Source organism: Notechis scutatus, chromosome Z (assembly GCF_049901735.1).
Source record: "Notechis scutatus isolate UNSWTSFEM ecotype Mainland chromosome Z, rNotScu1.2, whole genome shotgun sequence".
Taxonomy (NCBI): Eukaryota; Metazoa; Chordata; class Lepidosauria; order Squamata; family Elapidae; genus Notechis; species Notechis scutatus.
In genome coordinates, this window is record NC_142025.1 from 46677300 (window position 1) to 46703149 (window position 25850).

Consider the following 25850-nt stretch of genomic DNA (forward strand, 5'->3'; position numbering starts at 1 on the left):
CTTTAGAATTCAAACAAAAAAGCACCTAATACATAACACCCCTGGTTTAATAACTATTGATAAGAAAGGCAAAAAAGGGTGGATAGTAGATGTTTCAGTAGCAATAACAATAGTAAAACTATTGCTACTTATATACTGCTTCACAGTGCTTTACAGCTTTCTCTAACTGGTCTACACAATCAGCAATCTGGGTCCTCATTTTACCAACCTTGGAAGGATGGAGGGCTGAATCAACCTTGAGCTGCTCAGAATCGATCTCTCAGAATCCAAACATCCGGCTGACTGAGCAACCAACCTTGATAAAAGCAATTGGCCAAAATTTCCAAAGATAATTGTTCCCATAAGCAATTTCAAGAGATATGAGATTCTGGCCATTTAATGTTTAGAAAAATATATTTTAATTTTTTTGTGTGTCTACAGTATGTAAACTTATACAATGTTGATGAAAGGATTCTTTATTTTTGACCAGCTATTTTAATTATAACAAAAATAATCAAAGAGTTACAAGACTATCAGATGTAATTTCATTACAATTTTTGCTTCACAGGAAGAAACAGAATTTAGCAAGCAGTGTAATAAAGTAGAATATGGATTACATCCAAGTACACTCTGCAATAAATTTATTTCCCAAAATTTCAGATTTGGAATCAGAGGATTCACAGGAATATGTCTATTGGTTAAAGAGAATGAACAAAAATGATTAATATGTTGGCTCAATTCTCAGGTGTTAGCTGCTTTGAAGAGGACATGATCTCTCGTTATCAATTGGAAAGAAAAGACAGTTGATCTGAGGTACCAATGAAGAAGAATATTTGTAGCTCAGGGTTGAAATGAGAGTTAATCTGTCTTTTATTTCTGAAGGAAAGGTCTGATAAACATGAATACATGTTTTGAAGATAGCCAAACACTAACTGATCTCATATTTTTTGGTTTTTCATCAATATTCAAGTTTCAAAATATTTCAGTTTTGAAATAACTTCCTGCCACAAATAACTTAAAAGCAATTTGGGGCAGTGACTCATCTAATTATAATTTGACCTAGGTTTGATTTCTTAAGATAAATTACAAAAGGACAAGATATATTTCCTTGTATTTCCAAATAAAATGAAACTGTTAGGGAACAGGATAGCAGAATTTCTGATGGCTTCTGTCCAAAATTTCCATCTATTTCTAATTGCTAAAGGCCTTAAAGCCACAGAATTAACCAAAGAATTGTAAAAACAATGTGCTAGGAGACATTATCACTGCTCTGAGTTGGCAGGAACAAGTCTCTGGAATGATATGAAATTTAAATGTTACAAGTGTCACACCTAGAACCTATACACACCTAGAACCTATACTGGCACATTCATTTGTGCTTCTGAATAAGAGCAAGCCAATAGTTTATAAATGTTTCATTTGAAACAATTTTCTTTCTAACTTGTTATATCTTTGTGATTATTATAGAAATTTTCCATGATGTGTTTGTGGTTCTGAACTAGTTACAGTAATAAAAGATTTTCAGATATAAAAGCTATGTTTTTCACATTCAACAGTAACCTTTCTGATAATGGAAAACCTCAGAAAGCAAATATTTCAGCCAAAAAACTTCTCTTGTGAGTGAAATTACAAGCAGTAAGATACTACTGTTCTGGAGACCCGAGGTGGCATCAGATCTCACTCCTTTAAGGGAGATCTTATCAAACTTTTTCCTCAGTATGCAAAGCACTTCTTTCCTGAGATTGAACCAACAGATGAGTAATCATCTAACATATCTGTGAAAATCCCGCAAAAAACATACTTTGAAACAAGAGGGGGTATTTATAAAGTGACTTTCTTTGAACCATTAAAGTAGCTGCATCTATTTCTAGGCTCATCTAGCTGCTTTTTAAATTGCTTCTAGCTGTTTCTGTATCTGTGTCCTTTTATTATCATTCTGATTTTTGCCCCTTCAGTTCCCCTTGGGTATCTTAGTTAAACCTTGGGAAGGCTTTGAGAATACAGTCTTTAAAAATTCATTTCAGGAATTTTTTGACTTTATCTATTCACATTCCTATTTCTTTTTTAAAGCCATTATTATTACTCTTGAGGTTTTGTTTGAAACAACCTTTTCCAACTTCAGCTGTGCATTCTACAACTGTCAATCGATGACCATGAACTACAAACTTCTAGATTAGGAAATCTAGATTAGGAAGAGTTGGGTTGGACTTTGTTTTTCTTGGTCAGGTGACATTTCATCTTAAGATCACACCAAGTATACAAAATTGGCTATATGTTTGCAAATATTTTGTCTAAACTGTTCATCATAAGAATTTTTCCTGAGTCTCTTAGATTATAATAAAGCACATGGCCAATTTTTATCCTGCAGGATGGTATGTCATTTGTTAATTAAATTAAATATTACACTACTCCTAATTTAGAACTTTTTCTAGTAAACCTGGCAGGCACAATATATAGTATGAAATGGAAAATCTTTTGCAGCTTTCTTTCACTAAATTAGGAAAAACATTGGGAAGAAAAGCAGGGCCTTTGAAGTTGCCTACCAACAAATATCATTTGAACAGGATATTGAATAGGCACACACTTATCTAATCACATTTCCTTCTGCCACAGAGAGATAAACTTTATTTTCACCCCACCCGTTTTTTTTGTCCCTTTGAGTCAGAGTTTTTGTCAAAATTCTGTGAAGCTACAGTGATGCTTCAACCTATTCATTTTGCTTCTTCTTCTTCTTCTCCTTCTTCTTCTCCAGTGAACTGTGCAGAGTTGTAGACTTGATGACCACTGCAAAACCATGACTCAATCAATCAAAATTGCAAAAATGCATGGAATGAAGAGAAAGAGAGAGATACACACACATACAGACAAATACAGAGAGAAATGCTCATTTGCTTAGTTCTTCCTTTGTGGTGTTTGCTGTTCAATTAGATTATAAAAAGTAAGTAGCTCTTCAGTCTTTCATTTGTTTTCAGAATGAATGCATCTACCTATTCAGGAGCATCCACAGAATGTGGTTTTAAAAAAGTTAAAATAGTGAGTGATAGTATAATTGAGGTTCTGCTGTTTCAAATAAAAGTGGGCAGAACTTTAATCCTACCATCATCTTACCATCATTGCCACTATCTTGACTTGCCCCTGAAATCACACTGAATGAGCATTCATGGAAAGATGCCAAAATGCATATTTTGCTGCATCATAGCAGTGAAGTAGAATAATATAAGAAAATTGATATTATCATTCATGATGTCAGAATAACCATAATACTTACCACTATATTATATGAGACCCAACGGGAACTTTATAGAGCTTATCTCCATTTAGATGAAAGGTGCCAGTGTTGCTAAATAACTTCCACTTACATTAACCAGCATGGCCAATGGTGAAAGATGATAGTAGTTCCAGCCAAGTGTTTTGAAGATCTACATTAGCCAATGCTGACTTAAATGCACATGCTTTTAATATGTGAACGATGGACACACTCAAAGCTAAAATAATGAAGTTGTAGTCTCAAAAGAGCTGGAGGGCATCACGTTGAGCAATACTGATCCTAAACTTGAAGAAACTTTCTCCTTTCTTGAAGGAAATACTTAGACAATATAATACAATTATTTGCCTGGAGTCTTTCTCACAGAAGTGAACAAGAAGTCTCCTCATATAAGATTTTGTGATCAGGAAAGGGAAAAATTTATTTACAGAGGTGAAAGTAATGAAATGAGCTTTAACATTTTCACAACAAAGCCAGTTTGGTTTATTTCTAAATTTTTATTATTCAATTTTTATTTCCATTTTTTTAATATGCAGTGAACATACCTAATAATCCTACCTCCTATTTTCTCCACAAAAACAACCCTGTGAGGTGGATTAGGCTGAGATCAGTGACTGAATCAAAGTCACACAGTCAGCTTTCATGCTTAAACTGGGACTAGAACTCACAGCGTTCTGGTTACTAGACCAATGTCTTAACCGCTATTCCAAACTGGCTCTCTATAATAACACTTATAATAATAATATTTATAAATTCTTTTTTTATAAAATTTATAAATATATTTTTAATCACCTTGCTCCAATTAGGTGCCCTCCAGGTGTACTGGACTACAACTCCCTGGATTTTTAGCAGCCACAAGTCAATGCTCTTGATGAACTGTGACTACATAGCAATGATGTGCCAAACCCTTGTTCCAGGGATGGTCTCTAGGAGTTTCTGAAAATTAACCCGAACCAGAAGTGGTTTGTGGTATTCTGAGGGTGGCTCTGTCTTGAAACAAAAGCCACTTATGTTGTTTTGGACATGCTATTCTGACTGTTCCATTCCCCAAATGGTGGGTTTTGCACATTCTAATACATAGTAAACCAGTTTAAACAGAATAAAGAATGAGTACAAGAAAATACATAATCGTATTTTTTTACTGAATGAAATAACAAGTAAAAATCATGGTGTTATAGTCTGTTGTTTTTTTAAAAAACAAGAACCATAGATGTATTGATATGAAATGTAAACGATCGCATTATAAAGATGCTATTTGAGTAAGTTATTGAATAATTTGAAACCTGAAGCCGCAGATAATACCCTACTATGAACCAAGTACTGTTACCATGTGTGTAAAAATACAAATGATGAATTTTATCTGTGCAAAATATTAAAAAAAAAATCTTAATAATTTTTAAGATCTTAGGGTACATTTCTATTTTCCATCTGAAGAATTATTTCATTGGGACTTTGTAAAAAATATTTTTCCCCACTAAGAGTGGGGAAGGTTTTATTTTGTTGTTAAAGAAAATGTGGCTCTGAAAGACAGTCCAAATTAGAGCACTGTAATTAAATGAACCACTTTCTCTTATGCAAGATATTTATTTTAATAATGACTATTTTACAACTCAGTGGAAACATGCAGCAATGTAATCTATTTCCATGGTCAGGATGACAAAAACAATGCACCCTCAACAGCCACAAGAGCCTGCCTTGTGTTAGTGAAATATGCAGCTACTATGTGCATTAAACAATATCTCTACATGAATTTCTAAGGACTGAAATATGTTTCATGCTTTTCTAGGGAAGAAGGGCACTGTGCAAAAATACTGCTCTTGGAGTACTGTGAAAATATGTGGGTATACTTGTTTTTTTTTACTGTGTTCCAAGGCCATTCTTTTTCCAATATCAGTCAAATATCTACTTCTATTTTAGACCACCTTTCTAGGGTATAAATAATGACCCACAGCTGGAAGTCCAATCCTCTGTGTCAGATTCATCTGCAAGAATATTCTCAAAATTTAAGAGAGTAGCTGCAGTTATGTGATTGAAGCCCCACTTCCTTTTACAAGCAGTAGCCATCATCTGGATTTTGTTTAAAAAAAGCTCCTTCCCTGAATAGGGCAGTGTGTAATTATTCAGTAATAAGTCTCAGTGAACTCAATGGGATTTATTTCTAACTAAGTGATGCATACCCATGCACCCCAATTCCCCCCCTGTGAATATTTAAATTGAATATTAGTACAATTTCACTATATGTTCCACTTGGACAGCCTAATTTCACCACAGTGAAAAAACATTCTTGCTTCTTCTTTTCTGTTTTTCTAAAGCTTCCAAATCTCTAGTGCTTTGTCAACTATAGAATTATAGTTGTGATTAATTTAAATTACAATTTAAAAGTATAGGCCTACAGAATACAAGAAGCACCTTTTCTCTTTCTGATTATATTTTATAGCTATGCATTAGAAAATCAAAGTGATAGTATTCATGGAAATACAAATAGTGACTAACCTATGTTAGTTACATCAGGTTGATCTCATCAGCAGATTAATCAATTATGGGATTGCCTCGAAGCATGAAAAAAAAACTTGTAAGTTAAAAACAAATCTATTTTGCTGCATCAAATACTGTGGGGAAGGACTCTTCTGAATTAAAGCTGTTGGAACATTTTCTGGATTATTGTATATCTTTTCTTGAAATTAAAAAAAAATGGCAAATGTGTTCTTTGTTTTCAGATTATCAGTATTTCAGAGACATGTTTCTGAAATATTGTATGCCAGATGGCTCTGAAACAAAACACTCTGTAAAGGGTCATCATTTAGTGTCTCCCCCCCTTTGTGGTTGCTCCAGAAATCCCAGCTATCTTTCTCAGGTTACAGCAGCTTCAAGTTTCTTTTTTTTTTTAAATGTGAGGCAGAATAAACTTCTCACACCAGTAGGCCAGTACTGGTGATTTGTCACAGAATAATCCTAGCATTGCTCTGATACAATGAAGCCTTCCTTCTCACCAACTGGTTCCACTTCAGAATAGGAGGGGTGTCCAGATCCTCTCCGAAATTTCATTGCAGGCCATCTGCTTGGGCGACGCTAGAGGAGAACACATGGCACAAAGAATTCACAGTACTGGAATTGTTATGAATAATTACCACACTTATTCCTATATAGGTGGTGTTAGGAATGTAAGTCACCTAACAGTTATTTGGGTTGGAAATATATAAACCAGGATAGATATTTTAATACTGTATCTTTAAGAGAATCCTAAAACTGTAATTGGTGTGGTTTCTCATACGGCCATAACATGGAGCCAGAAACCTGGGTTGTTTAGTCTCAGAAGTGAGTGAGTCTCTGTTTCCTTCTGTTGTGAGAGTTTTGCCGTTCCTCCTAATGACGGTTACTGATCATTGATGTAAGTCTGTTACTGAACTATTTTTTGATACTGGACTTTGATATTTGGATTATCCCTGAACACTGACTGCCTTACCTGTGAATGACTTGGACTGCTTATCTTGGACTGTGCTTAAACGTTTATTGGAAGTAAAAACTTACATTTACTGTACAGTGTATCTGTGTGCTGTGTGTGTATTATTTTTCACTACTCTCACTACGTCTCCCTGTATGCGCTCATTCTCTTAACGAGGAATTATCTCAACACTGGTTATGGGCCCAGACCATACCAGGCTCAGATAACTGGAAGTTAGTATGAATACACAGTACTGTATACAGACAGCTATTTACTGTTTAATTGTGGGTTACTATCCTGGTAAAGATGGCAGAAGACACTTCAACAAGTCTATCACTGATAACCCGGTTGGATGGAACCAACTATGTTTCCTGGTCTATGAAGTGCAGTCTACTTCTGCGTAGAGAAGGGTTATGGAATGTAGTTCAAGATCCACCAGATGTAAATGCTTGGGATCCAGAAAATGAGGATGATGCCAAGAAGTTAGCTGACTTTAAACGGAACAACAAATGAGCTCTTTGTATAATTGGACTAACTGAGTGACCAGCAGCTAGTCCATATTCGTGGAGAAGAGTCTGCTGCTAGGTGTTGGGAGAATTTGAAGATGATTTATGTTCGTGACAGTGTAGGTGCACACATACATCTTACATGCAAACTGTTTAGAGCACATCTTTTGAAAGGTGGAGATATGTTAGTTCATTTGAACTTCATGAAAATAACTTTTCAAGAGCTACATGAAAAGGAACTGATATTTTCAGAGCTGCATCAAGTTTACATCATTCTTTCCTCATTGGATGAAAGTTATGATGATTATGTATCTTCACTGGAAGTCCTGACCAGAGATAAACTGACATTGACTGACATAACCGGAAGGCTGTTAGAAGAGGCAAGAAGATGGCTGGATAGGGACCAACTGAGGAAGGAACAACCACAAGAAGAAGATTTGTGTTCAACTGCCTATACTGTTAGGAAATGTTTTTCTTGTGGAGCTAGGGGACATGTAGTTAGATTCTGTAAGAAGGGAAAACGACAGAATACTGGTAATCACCAAAAGGCTAAGAAGAATGTTAGTTTAGCTATGTCTAGCAATTCAACTGTAAACCATGATTTGTGGGTTGTTGATAGTGGAGCATCGCAATGCATTACTAAAAATAGAGAAAGGTTTATAAATATGTCCACAAGTAAACAACATGTATCTTTGGCAAATGGATGGAAGATGAAGGCATCTGGTGAAGGTACTGCATATTGTTCTTGTATAAACGAGCATTTAACTATGTTATATGTACCTAAACTGTATTTATATGTACCTAAACTTAATTTATTATCAGCAAGGGCTTTAGTTAATATTGGTTATGTAGTAACCTTTAGGGGAGATACGGTATAATAGAGAAAGAGGGTAAAAGTGTTACTTCTACATTAGAGAATGACTTATATGTGATACATGATGACCAGTTGAAGATGGCTAACTTGTTTTATAACAATGTTAAGCCACATGATGAACGTATACATTTACTGCATAGACGTCTGGGGCACATTAATTTCAAAATGCTCAAACAAACTGTTGAATTGTCAGAGGAAGTAAAATTGAAACCCTGTAGCAAGTATTTAAACTGTAATGCTTGTAGCCAAGAGAAAAGCATTACTCCAGAAAACAGACTTAATGGGTTTAAGACCAAAGAACCTTTAGAGGTTGTTTTTGCTGACATAATTGGTCCTAAGAAACCTAGTTTAGGACGTGCCTGCTTTATTTTGAGTACTATGGACCATTACTCACAATATGGTTTCTGCTATCTTATGAAAAACAAAACAGAAACATTCCAACATTTCTTTAACTGGCTAAGGTTTGCTGAGAGAAAAATGAAAAGTAAAGCAATTACTTTAGTTACTGATAACGGGACTGAGTTTGTTAACAAGAGATTCCCAAATATGTTGAAATTGGCTGGTGTTGAGCATAAATGTTCTGCACCTTACAGACCACAACATAACTCGTTTGTAAAACATAGGGGGCAAACATTACAAGCCATGGCTTGTACTATGTTATCTGACTCAGGTTTGCCTGAAACACTGTGGGGTGAGGCCATAATGTGTAGTAACCATGTGTTAAACAATGTAGTTAACACAACAATTGGTGAATTGCCATTTACTTGTTGGCATGGCAGAAAACCAAATTTAAGTTACCTACACACATTTGGAGCTCCAGCATGGGTGCATATTCCCTCACAAGTAACACTGAAAGGGCAACATAGAGCTAAGAAGTTATTTTTTGTATGTTATGAGGCCAAACATAGATCATTTAGATTCTGGGATCAAGGCACAGCTCACGTTTATTGTAGTGCTAGTGCAAAATTTCTTGAGCACGTTGGGTGGGATAAACTGGAACAGGAATCCAGAAATGATATTATTATTGACACCCAAAAAGTCCCTAAAGATAAAATCAGTAAACCACAAATAGCCATTAAAGAGGAAGCACAGGAGGAAGTAGTAGAACAGGCACAGGAAGAAGTAGAAGAACAGGAGCAGGTGGCACAGGTGAGTCCACCAATAAGCCCTGTATTACCAAGACGTTCAACCTGAGTAACACGACCACCTGATAGATATCAGGCTAAGGTTGTATGCCAAGTGAATACAGTTCCAATAAATTATAGTGAATTGAAACTGTATCCTGCTAAGGATCAGGCTGCTTGGCAGGTAGCAATGGATAAGGAAGTGGAATCATTAAAAAAGTTGGAAGTATACGAAAATGTTAAGTTACCACCAGGTAAACATTTTTATTTATTTATTTATTTCTTATTTTATTTGATTTGTCAATTGCTTACAAGATAATAGGTATAACTATATACATAGTTATGAACACATGAAATGGGTACATATAAGAAAAATAAAAGAAACAATAGAACAGGGATGGTAGGCATGTTGGTGCGCTGATGCATGCCCCTTACAGACCTCTTAGGAAAGGGGTGAGGTCAATAGTAGACAGTCTAAGGTTAAAGTTTTTGGGGTTTTGGGAAGAAACCACAGAGTTGGGTAGAGTATTCCAGACATTGACAACTCTGTTGCTGAAGTCGTATTTCCTGCAATCAAGTTTGGTGCGGTTAACTTTGAGTTTGTATCTATTGTGTGCTCTTGTGTTGTTATGGTTGAAGCTGAAGTATTCATTGACAGGTAGGACATCGCAATGTATGATTTTATATACCATACTTAGATCAGACCGAAGACGGCGTAATTCAAGGTTTTCTAGGTCTAGAATTTGAAGTCTGGTGGCATAAGGTATTCTACAACTAGTAGAGGAGTGGACAACTCTTCTTGTGAAATATTTCTGGACTTTCTCAACTGTGCTAATATCAGATACGTAATGTGGGTTCCAGACTGATGAGCTGTATTCGAGTATTGGTCTAGCAAATGTTTTGTATGCTCTAGTTAGTAGTGTGATATTACCAGAGAAAAAGCTATGTAGGATTAGGTTAACAACTCTTAATGCCTTTTTGGCTATGTAGTTACAGTGGGCTCTAGCACTTAGATCATTAGAATTGAGTATTCCAAGGTCCTTTACAGAGCTTGGATCATCAACAAGATCTTGACTATTCAGCCTGTATTTTATTTTCTGATTTTTTTGCCAATATGTAAGACAGAGCATTTATTTGTTGAGATTTGAAGTTGCCATTTGTTTGACCATTCTGATACATAGTCAAGATCTTTTTGAAGGGTAGCAGTATTGTCTGTGGTATTGAACAGCTTTACATCATCAGCTAAGAGAATGCAGTTGCTCTTGATATGATCACAGAGGTCATTTATGTAGAGTATGGAAAGAGTTGGTCCTAGAACACTGCCTTGGGGGACACCACTATTGACAGGTACAGAATTTGATAGGACACTCCCAATTTTGACCATTTGTTGTCTGTTTGACAGGAATGCTTCTATCCAGTTATGCAGTTGTCCAGAGTTACCCTAAGATTTTTGTTTTAGGAGTAGTTTGTCATGTACCACTGAATCAAAGGCTTTACAGAAGTCTATGTAGATTGCGTCTATTGCTTTGCCCTGATCGAGTTGTGTAGTCCATATGTTTTTGCAGTGTAAGAGTTGCAGATTACAGGTAGTTTTTTCCTGAAACCAAATTGTTTATTGGAGAGTAGGTTGTTTGTCTCTAAGTGGAGGATAATGGATTGGTTAATAATTGATTCCATGACTTTACAGGTGATGCAGCATAAGAAGATTGGTCTGTAATTTTCAACTAAGCTGGGGTTTCTCTTTTTGGAGATGGGGATGACCGTGGTTTGTGACCATAGGTTAGGCAAGGAGCTGGTCCTGAAAGATTTTTCAAAGATTATGCTTAGAGGTTTGGCTATGGCAGTGGATAGCTTTTTTAAGAAGTAGGCACATATTCAGTCCGGTCCAATAGATAGAGATGGTTTTAGATTGCATAGTGCTTTTTCCACATTGTCTTCTGTAAAATCGATATGTATTAGATTATTGTAGTTGTCTGTGGTCGACTAGGAAATACTGGGCATGATCCATTGCTGTTTACAAATACTGAGCCGAAGAATGTGTTAAAGTTGTTGGCTTTAATGGTGTCATCGTTGCAGTCTTTACCATTAGGTCCCATCAGGGGTGGAATGGACCTTGAGTCTTTTAGTTTGTTGTTTACAAAATTGTAAAAAGCACGGGTGGAATTGATACATAAGTTTTCCTCTTGTTTAATGTGATAATTGGTGCATTCAGTCTTTATGTGGTGGCATAAATTTTTGTATCGGCTTTTGAAATTGGCAATGTGACCAGATTTGTTTTTCCGCCAGAGTGATCTCTTTTTGGATTGAAGTTTCCTTATTGTTAAGGGTAATCTGTTTTTTTTTTGGGTTTGGGAGTTGTTGTTGGTACATATAGTTTGATGACTCTTTTGACTTTAAGTAAAAATATGTTGTAACGGTCTTCAACAGTATTGCATCCAGTGAATAGATATTGCCAATCAAGGGATGAGAGATCGTTGTCTATAAGATGATAATTGCCTTTTTTGAAGTTATAATTGGGGATTACGTCATTGTGATGATTTTTGTGTGGGCGTATGTTGAAACAAAAATCAATCATATTGTGGTCACTGCTGGAAAAGGGTTCTTTAGTTTGTATTCCGTAAATTAAATTCAAACTATTGCAGAAGATGAGATCGAGGCAGTTGTTTAGTCTAGTGTTGTTGGTTACTAGTTGTTCCAGTCCCAGATTTGTAACAGCATTGTAGAAGGTTGCGTGTATGGGTTCAATTGTACATTCATTTAGGGTCCAGTCAATATGAGGTAGATTAAAGTCACCAAGAAAGATAAAAGCATGTGGGCAGGATGCTACCCATGTTAGTAGTGTATTTAGCTTGTTTACATGTTCAATGTCAGGGGCTCTGTAACATAGTAAGAATCAAAATGTGATATTTAAGGATAGTTCACAGATGATGGTCTTAGGAAGAGCAAGCTCCTGGGTAACTTGGATGTTTTTTAGATGTGAGGACTTTTTATAGAAGATAGCAACACCACCTCCTCTACGAATTTCACGATCTGATCAGTAAACATGATAGTCTCTTACTGTGGTAATGGAGTTAGGGAGAAATGCATTGAGCCATGTTTCACAGACAAATATGATGTCGAATTTAGCCATATTTAGTAAGAGAAGAAATTCAGGTATTTTATTTGCAAGGCTTCTTGCATTGAGTAGCTTGCATTTAAGGCCAGCAGTAGTTGGAATTGAGGTAGTTAGGGGCGTGCGTGCCTAGTCTTGGCTGATGGTGGATTGGTTGAGGTAGGGTTGTGGTTGAAGGTTAAAGCTGAGTTGCGGGTTGTGTGACTTACTTTTGATACAGTCAGCATGGTAGTCAATGTACAGGTCCTTCTCTCCATTGTCTAGATGTTTTTTGAGTTCAGTGCAGAGTACACGGGAGCGGGCACATTGCTGTATGGTTAGGTCAGGGCAACAACGGAGGTTCTTATGGTTGGTGTTGGTTTTGGCGAGTGAATTTATAGTGTAAATGAATTTACGTTTGCTTGATTCATTTTTGCAAATGACCCTGCAGAAGCGTGGGGCCACAGAGCCTTCTCTGTTTTTGAGCTCTCGGCCAATGCGGGAAATGTCAAGTATTTCATCAGGGGAGATGGTTGATGCTTGATAATCACTGATGATGTTTCAGACAGTTGTGATGTCATCATTACCATTGATGTCCTCTAGACCAAATAAGATGGCGTTTGGACGTTTCCGTTCACACTCAACAGCTTCTCTGATGAGGATTGGGATATCATTTGTCTGGCTTATGTTTTTTTGTGGATTGGGTTGTGGATTGAGTTGTGGTTGTTGGGTAGAGATGTGGTTTGTAGCTATTGGATGTTCAGGTTTTTGTGTTATATCTTTTTTTTCAAGGTTGGATAATTTTTCTTTTAAGGCGTCCAGGGATGCTACTATGGTGTCAAGAGATGTTATTCGTGTTTCTATGGTATCAACTCTTTCAAACAGATCCAGTTTGGGTCTGCATGATTTGCAGAGATATGGAAACTCATTGGATGATTCTAGGTATTGAATCATTTGCTCGGGTAATCCCAAGCAGTCATGATGAGCGTATTTGTTACATAGAGAACATTTGGTGGAGTTTTCATTATCCTTTAGAGTTTTGTAGCATTTAAGGCATGTGCAGGAGTCTTGTGGTTCATTGGTGGGGATTACTTTATCTTAAGGTTGTGGTTTGGCATTGGATTTTTTTCTTGGCATGGTAGGTTTGTTAAGATGGTACATTGATTAAATTAATTAATGGAACAATTTTGGGTAATCAATATAGCCAATATCACACCAATCAATCAATTACAGTAATCTCTCTAGTCAAATAATTTTCCTAAGCAACAATCAGCCTAATCAATTAATTACACTAATCGCTAATCAATTAATTACACTAATCATTAATCACACTGTTCAATTAAATTCACTAAATCACTGATTTTACTAATCAATTAAATTACATGAATCTTGATCTTTTAAACTAATCAGTAATCACACTATTTGCACTAAACACTCTAATGATACTAATCAATTAAAACAATAAATCAATTAAACTATTAATGAAATATTTTATAGAAATTGATTATCTAATCATTGATATAGGTGATGAGGTAGAAAAGTTGTAAGTTTTGAGGTAATGAATTAATCAGTGTTTGATTAAAGTAATGAGGTAGTATTGAGAGTCTGCAAGGAAAGGGTTAATTGTTTTACTAGCAGCTGTGATTTACTGGGTGGGAGGAATTTATTGCTCTTATTGCTGCTGCTATTACTCTGTAAACAATAGGCCGTAACAAGATGTTCAAAGCACGCTGGATTTTTGAAAGAGAGCAAAACTCGCTGAATTAAAACACTTTAACTACAATCAATATGTCTCTGAATAAGATTGTTTTCCAATAGTTTCCCAAAGTTCTTCAAGTGGAGTAGTAGTAAAAATACAGTCCAGAAATTTGGGTTGACCAATCCAATCTGTCCTTTACTTTTAAAGTTACTTCTAGTTGCAATATCTTTTTTTTTAAATTAAATCTGACAGTCACTCCAGATCGTTAATCGCAGCTATTTTCCTCCTTTGAGTCCTACTTTCCAAGGAAAATTCCACTGCAGAAATTGGAGTGATTCTTACCAAGACTAAGCACGCTAGAGATCTTTCCTTTCTTTTTTACTTCTGTCTCAGCTGCCTTCCTGGCTTCAATTTAGCCATGCTGGCAGTTCTCTTTTTAGTTCAGATGGAGGGGTTTTCTTCGGGTCAGTCAAGGAGACCCTCCTCTCCTCGCGACCACCGAAGCATTCCTCTGCCTTTACCACCCGTCCAGGGTGACTTTTGGCTCCTAAGAGCCTCAGAGCTTTCTCCTCCTTCCTTGTTTCTCCCTGCCAGCTGTCCGATGTTGCTCCGGGGAAACTGTGTGGGGGATATTAATGGAAACACATTCACTGGCGTGGAAGATACTTCTATCAGCTGTGTGAGGGATTTAAATGAAGGTACGTTGTTTGCACTCCGCTGGCTCCAAGTGATCCAGTTCAAGAGCTCCACCAGTGTGGTTAATAGGGTTCGATGGAAAGAGCTTCACTTCTCTGGGGAAGGAGAGGAGGGCTCCGGATCAGCTAGCAGGAGCTCCGCCAGCATTATTAGGGCTCCATGGCTTCTGAATCCAGCGTTTTTGGACTTGTTTATTGGGCTCTGGTTTACTCATGGTCACTGGTGCAGGCGGCAGCTTTAAAAGTGATTTCTGGTGCAGGTGGTGGCTTTATAGGGAGATAGTGCTCCAGGAGTGAGAGCCTCGCCTTCCTAGTTGGGCGCCACCATGTTTCTTATTCTTATTATTTATTATTATTACGCCATAGGATGTAAATGGATATATAAACTAAAGACAGGTGTAGATGGGACTGTTACCCATAAAGCCAGGTTAGTAGCACAAGGGTTCAATCAGACAGCAAATGACTACGATGTGGTATTTGCACCTAGTCTGAAGGCTACATTAAGGGCAGCATTAGTGTGGGCAGCTAAGGAGAAATACATTGTAAATCATTTGGATGTAGAGACGGCATATCTGCATGCACCACTGTAACACACTATTTATTTAAAGAAACCTTTAGGTGTTAAAAATGATAATACAACTGGTTGCTGGAGATTAAAAATGAGTCTTTATGGCTTGAACCAATCAGGATATGAGTGGAACCAATGTATAGTTAAAGAATTAACTAAGATAGGTTTTGTAGCTGGCATGGCTGATCCATGTTTGTTTAAAAGAGAAAGTAATGGTGTAATCTCATTGTTGCTATTGTTTACTGATGACATAGCATTAATCACCAAAACTGAACAAGAAGCTACTAAAATAATCTCACTGTTGGAGAAGAAATTTAAGATAAAATAGTTAGGACAAATCAAACAATATCTTGGTTTAAAGATAGAAAGAACTAGGGGAGGATACAAGATCTCAAAGGCAGATAAAATTAACCAATTACTAAAAAGTTTTAAAATAGAACTTTGTAAACCGGCTAAGACACCAATGAGCCAGGAGTTTAGCCATAGTGATGTTCAAAGTCCTATTTTTGATAAGAACATTTATCAGTCCTTGATTGGTAGTTTATCTTATCTCAGTAATTGGTCAAGGCCAGATATAGCATACAGCGTTGGCCAATTAGTGAGATTTAACACTGAGCCAACTGAAAGGCACTGGCAAGCTGCTAAACGTGTGTTAAGATATCTGAAACAAACAATGCATTATGCATTGTATTTGGAACCTAAAAATGAACTGAATTTAACTGCATATGCTGATGCAAGTTTTGCTACAGACATAATACATGAAAATCAATATCGGGTACTGTTGTATTATTGGGAAAAGTGTTGATTGGTTGGAGGTCTATTAGACAGAAACATCTAAGTTTGTCAACAATGGAGGTGGAATTCTCATGTTTATCTTTATTATGTACAGATTTAGTTTATTATAAGCAATTATTGATTGACATGGGAATTGATGTAACAGATTCTATTGTTATTTACGAAGACAACCTATCAGCAATACAGATGGCTTCAAATATTGCTGTTAAAACAAGAACAAAACACACAGATTTAAGATATTTAAATGTGAGACAATGTATGCAAAATAAGATGATTAAGCTGGAATACCGTATGCCAGAAAACAATATAGCAGATCATTTTACAAAGGCCCAAGACTCTATAAAGCATAAGGCGTGCTTGCGAGGATTATGGACTTAGAATGTAAAGTTGTATATATTGTCCTACCCAAAAGGGGAGAATGTTAAGAATGTAAGTCACCTAACAGTTATTTGGGTTAGAAATATATAAACTAGGATAGACATTTTAATACTGTATCTTTAAGAGAATCCTAAAACTGTAATTAGGTGTGGTTTCTCATACAGCCATAAGATGGAGCCAGAAACCTGGGTTATTTAGTCTCAGAAGTGAGTGAGTCTCTGTTTCCTTCTGTTGGAGAGTTTTGCTGTTCCTCCTAATGACTGTTACTGATCGTTGATGTAAGTCTGTTACCGAACTGTTTTTTGATACTGGACTTTGATATTTGGATTATCCCTGAACTGAACACTGACTGCCTTACCTGTGAATGACTTGGACTGCTTATCTTGGACTGTGCTTAAACGTTTATTGGAAGTAAAAACTTACATTTACTGTACAGTGTATCTGTGTGCTGTGTGTATATTATTCTTCACTACTCTCACTACGTCTCCCTCTATGCGCTCATTCTCCTAACGGGGAATTACCTCAACAGGTGGTCTCAACTTCCAGCCACAATTAAGACCAGCATTTTGTTGTTAAGCAAAGCAGTTGTTAAATGACTAGTGCCTCATTTTAACAACCCTTTTTTATCATGGTTAAGTGTATCATTGAAGTTATTAAATGAATCGTGAGGTCATTAAATGAATCTAGCATTCCACTGATTTTGCTTGTTAGAACCATCATAATTATATACTGTATTATTCCCTATGGCCCAAATTTGAGTGCAGGGATGCTGCAAAAATTATAAATGTGAGGACTGAAGAGTATTTTTTTCAGTGCTAAGTTGAGTATACATGTGCTATATAACATCATAGAAAAAAGAAAGCATCTACAGAAATATTTCAACCAAATCACTTTTAAAGATAATAAAGGGAAGGCTACAGGTGTATAATATTTAATAAAAAGACATTAGAGTATAAATAGTTCTATATTTAATTTGAAAGAAGGGTGAAGAATTTGATTTTTAGGGAGGGAAACTTTTCATTTTTCAAATACATCAGATAATTTTATTCTAAAAAAAGGACTGAATTGGGACTCTGATGTAAAGATTTTATTGCTAAAGAAAGTTGTTTTTTTTCCAAGAGGGGAAGGAGAAATAATTCAATACATAATTTGAAGGGAAGGGGAAGCCAGTGAAAGGATGATGCTATTTTTTGTTTGTTCAATTTTAAAAGTATCTTCCTTCTGTTGATGGGACCAAGTAACATATCTCACATTATCAATTTGTCAAACACTCTTTTCATCTGGCAGTTACCTGCATCATATTTCCTATCTCTAACCAAGTGGCCTAATGCCAAAATATTATTCCTAAAGGTACTCTGTTCCTTACTTTTTCAGTATTGCTTTTAGAAGTAAAATGCACTTAGAACATTTGTCCCTCATAGGCACTCCCAGATATTCCAAAGAGCAATGTTATAATTCCTAGACAGCCTTCTGAATTGGTATTAAGAAAGCCCAGTGGAGAAGTTTCACTTCAGAGTCATATGGATTATTTCTATATGACTGCGGTCTGGTACAAACATGATAACTAAATAAATGTACTAAATTTACATTTGACACTAAGATCATCATGACACCCAAAACTCATGACAAACTATTTCTAAGATGAATCAAAGTCTTGTGGGGAAGTGGAGGGGGGGGGAGATTGTTTTCAGGAAATATTATGAACAGAAACCAGTCATTTTCGAAAAGCTGTCTTTCTAACACAATGTTCTGGGGGGTGGGGGGTAATCATGATGAAGTGCTCCATGCTTTACTAGATCAACCTGCAAATGTAGCACAAATAACAACAACATGCCAGGCAAAAAAACAAAGGCTAATATTACTTGGTGTCTGAAAATATTGCACTGTTTCAGGGCAGATGATAAAAGCCAGCTTTTCACCATACTGTAGGCTGTACACCAATTATGAAAAACACAATTTACCTCAATGAAGAAGAGGCTGGCTGAAGAGGTGGGATGGTGATACATATAAACAATCACAAGGATTGCTGCAGCTACTATTAGAACCAAAACGAAAATCCCAACAATTAAGCCAGTGTGAAGAGAGGCACTTTTCTTCTCTTCTGCGCTGTCATCTGTGGAGGCTGTTAAGAAAAATAAGGATTAAGCTTGGCACAAATTCATTTCAGCTTTTATTTTCCTCATATATAATAATCTGTTGCCTTGACAAAATGAGGCATGCCTTTTTCTGCACTAAATACTCATTATAATATCTCTGCAAAGACAATTTCCAGATGTCTTATTATTTCTAGATTAATAAACAATATTAAAGTCCACTTTTATTCATGCCACTTACTACTCTCGAAATTAAATCATGCAGTATCTCCATCTTTGGTTTCCTAATAACATATTAAAAATTACCTGCAGACAGCATTACTATTTTAAAAGCTAAATGTCATCATCAAATCTAATGGCTTCTGAGAAGAATCAATAAAATCTGAGATGTACAAATTACCATTTCTAAACTTCTGTTTTATTGTGGAGCATATGGGTATTAAACAATCTATCAATATTCTGAGTCTGAAGAGAATCCAACGCATATAAAATATTGCTAAAAGCCACAATTTTACTACATTTTATAGTATTATGTGCCATGTTGTGTATTAATAAAAAGAAATACAAACATCTGAGGAAGTTTTGTCCTGCAGCAAACCTATCTTTCTCAAAAAAATTCCAACTATGGTTCTGATCAATTTGGTTACTATTTAGTTACTTGATAGCAATTAGTTAGTTAGAAGTTTAATTATTTTAGTAGCTACTGGCAAATAGCAGATGGCCAAGATTAATTTGGATTTTGGATAATCCCCAAAATTTTATTTGTTACATTTTTATAATGCCATAATGAAACACTACAGGATAAATAAATGAGGATTACCTCTGTGCTCCTAGGACCCTTGATATCCCCAAGCCTCTCTGAGTAGCCCACAAAAACAAAATTATTTGCCATCTTGGGTTGAAAAATAATATATTAAAATACCACAATTGTAAGAAGCAAAAGTATTAGTTTTAAATTTTAATACAGTAAATAACAATAAATATAACCTACACAAGCAAAAGCTTTTTAAGGGTTTTTCACAATAAAAAGTGTGAACAGGTCCTGAGAGAAAAAACTTTAAGAAAGTCTGCACTAACATATACAACTCAAACCCCCTTTACACTGTAGAACAGAGCTGCCAAACTGTGTCAAGATGTGTCACACGCTGGCCACGCCCATGCCTGGTTTAACAAATGGGAAAAAAGTTCCGATATGCCACGTGATACTGCCATGATGACATGAGTTTGACACCCCTGCTGTAGAAGCACATACAATCAAATCAAATGTACTGTATTCATTATAATAAATATTATTTATTTTATGCAAAGATTATAGAAATAGCTAAACTAGCACAGACAGCAAATCCTGATAATTTGCTATAGACTCAGAGCGATTATTTTATGTTTTACTGCTAAGTGGCTATACATTTTATTAAAAACAAACCCAAAATATCTGTTTATTTTTCTCTAATATATACACTAGTAGAAAACTCACATAAAAGACCACTTTGGATAAATTTCAAGAAATGGAATAACAAGGATTTAACCTTCCAAAGGCCATTGATACATGTTAATACAAAAACAGTTTATTAATTCAACTATTAATTAAATTGCCTCAAAATAAGGATTAATAATCTGCAAGGCTGTTTTCTCAGAATGAATGACTTCAGCATTTTTTTTTCAAGAAGAATATTTTAAAAAGCCCTTTTAAGTAGAAGAAGTAAAGCAGTATCCACACCAAGTCATAATTTATTGATATGAAAAGTGCTGTTTTCCTTAGGACCACAAAATAAAAATAATGGAAATGACTATATGGTAGGGGTGGAAAATCTGCAATCACATCTTTATTTTGTGCTTGCAGAAAAGTAGCAGCTTAATTTCCCACCAGTTTGTGATCGAAATACAGAAAAAAAATGTAGCTATGCTTTAAAAAAAGGCATATTAGCGAACAAATTTTCCAAAACTTCACTCCCCCAATAAATTGGAGATATGTTTTCACTCACTTTCTTAGTTCTGTTAGTGCTTAGTACAGCCATTAGTCAGCAAAATGATTCTTATTTTTAACAAAACCTCCAAAATTCTTTAGTAAAAACAAAGAAACATAAATAGTCCTTGTTTACTAACTGCTTTATTTAGTGACTATTTCAATTTACTTTAAATTTTAGTTCCTTATTTTTCTATTTTTGTTGTAATTTTGCATTTTATATATATATATATATATATATATATATATATATATATATATATATATATATATATATATATATATATATATATATATATATATAATTTGTTTTCTGAGGTTCTCGCGGGTATTTGTATGTGGATCTTTGGTTATTCGGGTTTTCTCCCGCGTAAGATTGCAAGTATCTAGGCAACGTTTCGATGAAGTCTCATTCATCATCTTCAGGCTTCTGTCTTCAGCTCTGTGCTTCTCAGAGTGATGTGAGCTTGCAGCTGCTTCTTCCTTTTAACTGCTAGTGGGGGTGTGACTTGATTGGGTGGGGGCTTGGCTGTGTTCTGATTGGGTGGGGTGTGTTCTCATTGGTTGGGGGTTTGGCTGTGTTCTGATTGGTTGGGGGGTTGGCCATGTTCTGATTGGCTGGAGGTGTGTTCTGTTCAGGTGGGGGCTTGGTTGTGCTCAGGTTGGTCTTAGTTACTGGGGGATTTGAGCTAGTGAGCTGTGATCTTGCTGTTTGGCTTCGAGTTCGTGGTCGTGCTGCATCTTCATGGTGGGGGTCAGTTCGCTTCATGTATGGCTCAGAGGGATTTGAAGTGGGTAGTGATGGAGCTGCAGTGCGGCTTCTGGTCTGTGGTCGTGTCTCATCTTCTGTGTGGGTGTGAGTCTGCTTTTTACGTGGAAGTGTGGTGGTGGCATCTTGTGTGGCCCTCATGGGTGTGGGTCTGGTGTCATTCATCATGTTAGGTACTCGTCTGTTCATGAGGGCGGGTTTCCAAATGGCTGGTAAGCGGGAGGTGTCATCTCTTTTATTCATGCTGTGTGGGCGTTTTTCTATCTCTATGGCTTCTCTGGTTATTCTGTTGTTGAAGTGTTCGGTTTTGGCGATAGTTCTGGTATTTTTAAAGTCAATCTCATGTCCTGTGGCTTTGAGGTGTTGGACCAGGGAAGAGGTCGGTTCTTCTTTTTTGATTGAGTTCTTATGTTCTTCAACGCGTGCACTTATTCTTCTGTTAGTTTGTCTAATGTATGTGGTGGGGCAGGTGGTGCAAGGGATTTCGTATACTCCTTGGTTTTCTAACACGATTTTGTCTTTAGGGTTTCTTAGGATGGTGGATATTTTTCTGTTTGTGCAGAATGCTGTTTTAATGTTGTGTTTTTGGAGGATCTTGCTGATTTTGTCTGTAGTGCCTTTTATATATGGGAGGAGGGCTTTGCCGTTCTCTTGTTCTCTGTCTTGGATTTTGGTTGGGGTTTCTTTTTGGATATCCAGGTCAATTTTATCTTTGGGGTTGCTAAGGATGGCTGCTATTTTTCTGTCTGTTTTGAAGGCAGTCTTGATGTGATGTCTGTGTAGTACCTTACTAATTTTGTCTGTAGTACCTCTTATGTAGGGCAGGACCAAGGCATATACGAAGTCCCCTGTGCATCATGCCCAGCCACATACATTGGACAGACCAATAGAAGAATAAGTACCCGCCTGGATGAACACAAAAATGCAGTCAAAAAGCTGGAACACACTTCCTCACTAGTCCAACACATGGAAGCCACAGGTCATAGCATCAACTTCAATGGCACCAAAACCTTAGCCACTATAGAAAACCCTAGCCACAGAATCATCAGAGAAGCCATAGAGATTGAAAAAAGACCAGAAAGCATGAATAGAAGAGATGATTCCACCAGGCTGTCAATCATTTGGAAGCCTGCACTCACAAACAAAAAAATCTCCACACCACAAGCCAGGCAAACACCTGGGCACAAACAGATCCCCCCTGATACCTCCAGCTCAAACACACCCCAACCAGGCACCCAGATGAAACCCAGCTTCCTAACTAATGATAGCCGTCCATTTACCCGAAACCAAGCTGCACTAAAGGCCTCCAATAAAGTAACACAATGCTGCCAGCCAATCAAGATACAAAAAGAGCCAAAAAACAGACAGAAGATATTAGAAACACCAATCAAGCAGAACACAGCAAACTCCAAGGCCAATAAACACAGACCAAGACTCCCAACCAATCAGGATGAAGAAAAAACCATTCTGGCACAGCAATAGGCTACCCCAATTTTAAATCTGAAACCACTGTAAAAGTCTGACTCACAGACGAACACTATACAGAAGCCTGATGATGGCAGATGAGATTCTGCTGAAACGTTGCTACAACTTTAAAAGAACAACTACAATGACGTGGGAAAATACCCGAACAAAGCCGATTGCTTCACAACTGGCACAACTTGCACAATTGTGAAAAAAGTGTTTCAGCGATAATACAATTTTCAAAATAAGTCATAAGTTCATGAATAAAAAATATAGTCTTGAAAAGTAGAATAGAAATAGGCTAAAAATTAAATGATCTCGAAAGTCAGAGAGATCTCTCAAAATCAGACAAAACTCTCTCAAAAGGAAACTTAGAGGTTGGGCAGATCCAACCGTATCTTTCCATTGCTTCTACCAATTAATGGTGAAATGTAAGTCAGGCTGATTTGGGTGATAATTTATTTAAACAATTTGAAACATTAACTAGCTTATTTCTAACTAGTGCATATAGGATTAAAGGCAACAAAACAGAATATAAAAATGAAACCTAAATTCATTATCATCATCCATAAAATATTTCAGTAAATACAGCACATCTAATTTTGATTTTTGTAAAGTACAACAAACATAGAAGAAATGGTTCTGAAGCATCACAATAATTTCCTTGCTTAACTCCAAATTGCTAAGAACAAAATCTAAATTTGATATTTTTGTTATGACTAATAATAATAGGTTTTCAATTCCTGAAATCCCATTATTGCCTTAATGTGAGATAAATGGATATTAATTTAAGTTAACCTGATTGATTCAAGACACCAACATTTGAAAAAAAAAAAAAGAGTTAACAAAAAAGTTAAAGTAGTGGAGGCTCTGACATTTATCATTTCCTTGGACTTGTCTATATATCAAAAATAGAAAAAAAAAAAAAGGTCTGATCAGGTATCTAAAACTGACAATGCTTGTTATTTTCATACTGTTAGTTAGTTTATTTTATTGATTAGCCCATAGGCCATATCAAAGTGCAGAGTTCCAAACACAAATTATTACTAAAATCTGATAAAAACAATGTAAAATGGAATTGGAATAAAATACAACTTAAAATGAAATTGAAGTAAAATACAATAAATTAATATATAGATAATAAAATAAAATATTTCAGTATCATCTCTACAATCTACCCCATCAGTCCCATATATGCTAATCTCAACCAAACCATATTGCTCAAGTACTGTGCCATATTATTTATTTATTTATTTATATTTATTTATTTAATTTACCAATCCAGAGCTACTCGGTCTTGCAAGGGTTTAGTTTCAGCCCGTTGCTCTCTATCCAGCCCCTAACAGCCTCTAGGCACTGCAAGAGGGAGGACACAGCATCATTTAACTCACCACGGGCAGAAACATACAGCTGAGAATCATCAGCTCTGGAACTGCCATGTGACCACCGTCTCAACAACCTTCTCCAAAAAGGAAGATTGGAGACAGGTCAGAAATTATCCAACCGTGTGGAATCGAATGATGGCTTTTTAAGAAGAGAACAGACCATAGCCCCCTTAAAGTGCTGGGGTATTGCTCCCTCTTGAGGGAAGCATTAACCAGAGTCCACCCGCCTGTATTAAACGTTGTTTTCAAATTCTGGCCGCACATAAGGTAAGTTGTTTTGATATGGGGCTTCCAATGGATCAATCATTTAGTATATAGACCAAGGTATCTGTGTCTCACCCTCTTATAGAGGCAACAATCAAATAGATTTTAGACACTGCATGAATTGTATAAATCCTCAATTAAGCTCTAACAGCTACAGCATATATCCTTAGATCTACACCCAAAATACATCTCGGCTGCTGGAACTGTGTTTGTTCTAATACTGTAGTAGAATATAGACCCCAAACCTCTTCTCCATACAAGAGCATGGGGGTAACCTTAGCTTTATATACTATAATTAATGGGGCTAGAGAGCCTGAGTAACTATGATTATTTAATTTAAGCAGTAAATTCAAACAAGCTTTTGCTTTAAGTGTACTCTGCTGCTGATGGCAAACCCAAGATCCAGTCTTGGAAAAAGTTACACCTAAATATACAAAGGTGTTAACCTGTTCAATTGGTTCACCATCTAATTGCCACCCATGTCTCTGATGATGTATTCCAGACATCATAATTTTTGATTCAGATTTACTAATAGTTAGACAATTATTTCAGCAATAGGAGCTAAATCTTCTTAACAGCCTAATAATAAGGGCGATCTGGCTGTGACATCTGTCATCCCATTGATCGAGAGAGTTGATTCAGCTTGTTGTTTTGTTGTATTCAATGAATAGGGGCTCTGATTTGAATATGAACATTTATATCTACATTTATTTGTCTAGGTGAAGATAGGGTATATATTCTAAAAATAAATTAGCATTCAAAGAGGTTTGCTTCATTGATACAATGAGTAATGCAAAATATGATAGCTGACTATACTAAGCTTCTCTCAGAATATCTTGCTTAGTATTGTAGCATAGGTAAGTGGATAAATTACTAGACCAATTTTGTTTTATAGAATGGCATTTAGATGATCTGTTCATGTAATCTGAATGCAAAAAATAGCAGCTCTTACCTCCATTATCTTTTAGGTGTAGAGCTATCTTGGTATCATCTAGAAAAAGAAATTCAAAGCTATTAGAGAAAGGAATTTCATCTAAACATCTAATGCTATGTTTATATAGCATTTTACATTTATTTATAGCAGTGTGCCGATACTGGAAATAATTGATCCATAATCATAATGGATTATATGTTTAAAATGATTTTAAACAAATGTGACACTCTTGAATAAGAGTTGGAAGAGTAGTCCTATGAATCATCGAGGGATTTAAAAAAGGTTTCTATAGCAATTCATGGTTGCATTAAAGATCTGCATAAGTTATACTGTTAACTATTATACAAAATTTTTAGAGCTGATCTTATGCTGTTTCAAAGTCATTGGTGAGATTTATCTTTAAAACTGCCATATCAAAGTTTTCTGAACTATACTATAGCAATAAAAAGCAATATTAAAAATGGGTTTAGGTAAACATGATGAGCTAAGCTGATGTGGAGAATGTTTTTGTTTTCTCTTTTTTGATTGGGAAGAGGAAAGTCAAGACAACAATGTCTGAAGA

General features: G+C 36.0%; 1 protein-coding gene across 7 annotated transcripts in view; it reads right to left on the reverse strand.

The window, feature by feature from the left end:
* Positions 1-439: 439 nt before the first annotated feature.
* PLXDC2 (plexin domain containing 2) overlaps positions 440-25850 on the reverse strand; it is a 351404-nt gene continuing 325993 nt past the window's right edge. For 3 of the 7 annotated variants that reach the window (XM_087947512.1, XM_087947513.1, XM_087947511.1), the window contains 4 exons: positions 25307-25345; positions 18378-18538; positions 6235-6313; positions 440-2763 (listed from right to left, as the gene is read on the reverse strand). In XM_087947512.1, the coding sequence (XP_087803638.1) occupies positions 2687-2763; positions 6235-6313; positions 18378-18538; positions 25307-25345 (356 nt within the window). In that variant the 3' untranslated portion in view covers positions 440-2686. Of the gene's footprint in view, positions 2764-5737; positions 5794-6063; positions 6314-16101; positions 16241-18377; positions 18539-25306; positions 25346-25850 lie in introns of those variants that run through there. The other 4 variants (XM_087947516.1, XM_087947515.1, XM_087947514.1 and 1 more) reach the window with 4 other exon arrangements.